At 33.6% G+C, this 4,886-nt stretch overlaps 1 protein-coding gene across 1 annotated transcript in view; it reads right to left on the bottom strand.

The window, feature by feature from the left end:
- Positions 1 to 506: 506 nt before the first annotated feature.
- Positions 507 to 4,886, bottom strand: part of LOC106476015 (low choriolytic enzyme-like) — an 8,680-nt gene continuing 4,300 nt past the window's right edge. Inside the window, exons 2-4 of the mRNA XM_013936688.2 lie at positions 4,654 to 4,771; positions 3,824 to 3,999; positions 507 to 1,545 (exon numbers count right to left, since the gene is read on the bottom strand). Coding sequence (XP_013792142.1) covers positions 1,244 to 1,545; positions 3,824 to 3,999; positions 4,654 to 4,739 — 564 coding nt within the window. The 5' untranslated portion in view covers positions 4,740 to 4,771 and the 3' untranslated portion in view covers positions 507 to 1,243. The remainder of the gene's footprint in view (positions 1,546 to 3,823; positions 4,000 to 4,653; positions 4,772 to 4,886) is intronic.

The raw sequence follows: 4,886 nt of genomic DNA, 5'->3' as shown, positions 1-4,886 counted from the left end.
GGCGGTGGGTGGTGATGACTAGCTGCCTTCCCTCTAGTCTCACACTGCTAAATTAGGGACGGCTAGCGCAGATAGCCCTCGTGTAGCTTTGCACGAAATTCAAAACAAACAAACAAACACTAAAAATACAAAAACATCCTACCCAAAATTAGTTAATAGCAAAGCGGTGTTATTACTCCATTGGCTGTAAAAAAATTATCTTGCAGTCTTTTGGAGGGCTCTGAACTTTTGGCACTAGTGTTGTTTGACACTACACGATTTAGTTTATTTTCTTATTATGTGTACGTGTAATAAACCACTCAGAAAACTGATAAAAATAAAAATCCTTTAAAATTACTGATCAGAATAAACGTTGGTTCTAAAACGAATTTCAGAAATATTTAACACATTCCAAGTGCCAAAACAATAAAATAAAACCTTGTGAAAATTAAGTAAAGTAAAACAAAGACAAAGAGGAGATCGTAGACTGTATTGCTAAGATAAATACTTCAGTAAATATGCACATACAAACATATATATAAATAATCGAAATTAAATATTATGTCGAGTTGAATTTATTTTAAAATAAGTCTTAACAAATGACCCCAGATCTAACTTTAACAAAATATATCAAAATAACACTCCTGTAATAATATTATGTAAAGTGTAAACTTAATTAGGACTATTGCGTTTTTTATTTTAAAGAGTACTTGAATAACTTACAACAGAAAATCACCTAGCGACCAAATTTAGATAAAGTCCTAAGCGGGGTGGTCTCACTATTAACCGTATTTCTCTAATAAATAGCTCTTAGTTAGTTTTTTATCATCGATATACTTTAACGAAGCAAGAATAATTCAACTATTCCTGTTTACTTCTGAGCAGAAGATAAACTGTAAATCAAGAAGTTTTTAAGAAGTTACGAGTGAAATTAATGAAGAATGTAATAATGTGTAAACCACACTATATCTACGATATCCAGTACCGACGAGGCCTTTCGGCTAATACCAGGACTCATCATAAAAATGAAACTGGTTTAAACGTTCAGACTTCACGTGTTACTTTCACAATAAAAGTTCTTTTAAAGTCTCTGAATTTCCAAAAAGGAAATGTGACAGAATAAAAATCGTTTTTAAATATCTAAAGCTTAGAACATATTTGTAATTTAATAAGAATGCTTTGACGGGCTCAAGTTGTATTGCTTCGTGAGCTTTCCATTTACTCTTGGCAAATCAAGAGAGTTTCGATAGAAAATTTATACTTTTCAATCATCGGTTGTTTCGGTTTCGTCAGTGAACTCAAGATCTGCATATTCTTCAATCATAGGCCAATCTTCATCTGGACCAGAACACTGGTAGAGTTTGTTGAGTTTCGTGACGTCTAACTCGCTCAGGGTTTTCCCCATTCCAATCTTAATGGTTTGGTCACCAACAGGCAGAATGGATTTCTTGGACCTGTCGATGGCAAAATCTTGAGGTCGATAATGAAGTATGGATTGATAGTCATAGGGAAGATCTAGAAGGGTGACTTGATGGCGTTTTGACTTCCTAAAGTTGTGTCTCAAACCTTAAGAAAAATAAAACAAGATCTATTATACTGTTGTTCTAAAAACAAGATATATTATATTGTTGTTCTCAAAACAAGATCTATTATATTGTTCTCAAAACAAGATCTAATATATTGTTGTTCTCAAAACAAGGCTGTTGTATTGTTGTTCTCAAAACAAGATCTATTATACTGTTGTTCTCAAAACAAGATATATTATATTGTTGTTAATACTGTTTCTAAACATACTAGACTTGTTATACTTATTGTTTTTTGACGTTAGTAATAGTACCATTAGCAAGGTATTTCCGTTTGAACGTCATTTAAAATGTTACTTACTCCAATAAGTTACGACTGTATACAAGCGAAAGCAGTTTGTAGAAAGGGAAATAAAAAAGAATGATTTGTTATCGTTACGTGGCCTCATTTTCACCAAGTAATTTTAAAGAACCAGCCCAACGAAAGAACAATAATTTAATAGAGTCTTGTCTTGGGCCCCCCAGTGGCACAGCGGCATGCCTGCGGACTTACAACGCTAGAAACCGGGTTTCGATACCCGTGGTGGGCAGAGCACAGATAGCCCTTGTGTAGCTTTGTGCATAATTAAAAAACAAACAGACATAGTAGCGCTACTAGTAGATATAGTAACGTTGTTAATAAATTTAATAGGGCTGTTTGTAGACATAATAGCGCTACTAGTAGATATAGTAACGTTGTTAATAGATTTAATAGGGCTGTTTGTAGACATAGTAGCGCTACTTGTAGATATATTAACGTTGTTAACAGATTTAATAAGGCTGTTTGTAGACATAGTAGCGCTATTTGTAGATATAGTAACGTTGTTAATGGATTTAATAGACATAGTAGCGCTACTAGTAGATATAGTAACGTTGTTAATAGATTTAATAGGGCTGTTTGTAGACATAATAGCGCTACTTGTAGATATAGTAACGTTGTTTTGCATTCAATAGGGCTATACGTAGATTTATTCTACTATGTCTATTAAATCTATTAACAACCTATCTAAATTGGCTAATGTGTATTTTTTGCAATAAAAGTTTGTGTTCTTTCACCTCATCGGGGATTCTTAGTGTGACAGAGGTAAATTAGAAGGCTTATAACTTTAAAAACCGGGTTTCGATACCGGTGATGGGCACAGCACAGATAGCCCATTGTGTAGCTTTGTGCTTAACTGTAAACAGACAGACACCCTTCGAGGGTTTAGATAAAGTCCTTTAAGGTATTTTAGCACTCTTTATTTTATTCGGATGAAAAAACTCTGCATATATATTTTTTTGACCATCGTTGGAAACTACCATTATTTGACCTGTTACTAACTTGTTAGACGATTAGTAAAGAAGTCCGATGTAAATCTTTAACACAGCAAGTGTAAATAAAGTTATTTTAATTTATTTCATTTACTTTAGTTTGTTTTAGCGTAAAGCTACGCAATAGGTTATTTGCTCTATGTCCACTGCTAGGAATCGAACCTCTTAATTTAGCGTTGTGAGTCCTTAAAGTCACCGCTGACCCAACAAGGGGCATTTCCTTTCATATTGCCAGTTAATATTCATTGGTAGGACGTTTATTGAGAATTAAGGACGACTTTCCAGGTCCCATGCTGCTCTTGAAATTCTACTTTCTCCATCGTCGATAACACTTGTTGTAATAGTCATGATTATGCACTGTTGACAGAGATGTATGTGGTCGAATGGGATTGAATTCTACGACTATCATTCACGTAAAAGTCTGGATCTGTAGGAAATTATGGATTATGAATTTCCTACTCAACTTGAAAAACCAGTGTTTATTATATTATTAATGGTAACATGAGATGTACTCAGCTTCATCGTAATTGTTTTTTTTTTGGGTCGGAGGATCCTCTTTCGTGACAGTGGCCTTCTCTTGGTAGTAGAGAGAATTGTTCCGGACAAGCTTGATGTATTGGTTCGGAGCCAGTTTTTGTTCTAAACGCTCTGCTGTTCGAGTTTCTTCACGTCCACCGAGACCAATGAAAGTTTTATTCTTCAAATGTCGTGCTTATTAGTTCGACAACGTTTAACAATCTCGAATATTCCTCCTCGAAAAGATCCGTTATATTTTTACTCCAGCCAAAAGACTGTTCGCGATGCTATAACAAATGTTTAGATTCTGTGTGTAGGTGGCGCCCATTCTCGCATCTTCGCATCATGCCACTGCATTTATATATATACAAAACATCTTACTACGTTTGATTAACCCCCTCTGGTACAAATTGCCAAACACACACACAACATGGTATATGGAAATTAAAACTTACTTTTACGGATATTTTGAAAGTTTATAATAATATATTCATCTCGATCAGGGCGATTGTGCTCGTGAAGGAAGCCAAGCACGTGCATTAGCTCATGAATTATGCGTGCTGAAGTTAGACAATTTTTGCCCAGAGTAGTTTTTACTGGTTTACCTCTATAACCGATGTGTGCTTTGCATCTAAGAAAAGAAAAGAGAAAACAAAAACTGAAACCAGAAATTGACGATTTTATTTCAAAAGTCGCTTATTTTTTTTTTGTTGAAAGATTATAATAAAACTTCTTTAAGTTTGATTTTACAAAGTAAATAATATCTCAATATAACTTCTCACATACCAGAATTATTAAATATTTAAAAATAAACTGTTTGGAAATAAACTACTAATAAATCAATAATTATTTGAAATTTTCAAATTAAAACACTTAACGTTTCACATCTATTGAATATTTTAAATTATATTTTTGTATAGTGCCTCGAGATGGCGCTGCAATACACAACGTACAAAAAATATATTTTTAGAATGTCTTACAATAGGGATATTATAAGGCCAATAAATCAACTGATACGACTGCCTTGGATAAATTTACAAAAATAAATAAAAGATCTGTCAATTTTAAAAACTCAATACACAATTATTCTACTGTGATACGAATTTAACAGAAGAAAACATACAAAAATATGGTACGTTTTTCATAAAATACATTGTTTTGTGTGATATACTAAAGAAACCTCGCGCAGTTAGAACGTTAATGTTGTCGTAGCCCTGGTGATATTTTACGAAACTACTGGTATAAAAAAGGTTCATAAAACCCGAAGTTCAAAATAATACCTCACCCTCTGCCTTTAATAATATTTATGAAAGTTTCTTCGTTCGTTTTAGGTACAAACTTGACACAACTGACATCTTCAATCTTCTTCATGCTCGATACGACCTTATTCCTCTGCCAGTTGCCTAAAAAGAAAGGAAGAAAAATATGGAATGAAGATAACTCGTGTGTAGTCCAGAAGAAAAAAATACATCTGTGAATTACACAGGCCTTGCGAGGGTTTTGTTGTCTTGAAATTTT

Source organism: Limulus polyphemus, unplaced genomic scaffold (genome assembly GCF_000517525.1).
Source record: "Limulus polyphemus unplaced genomic scaffold, Limulus_polyphemus-2.1.2 Scaffold9638, whole genome shotgun sequence".
In the NCBI taxonomy this organism is placed as follows: Eukaryota; Metazoa; Arthropoda; class Merostomata; order Xiphosura; family Limulidae; genus Limulus; species Limulus polyphemus.
This window is presented reverse-complemented; position numbering and strand designations above follow the sequence as displayed.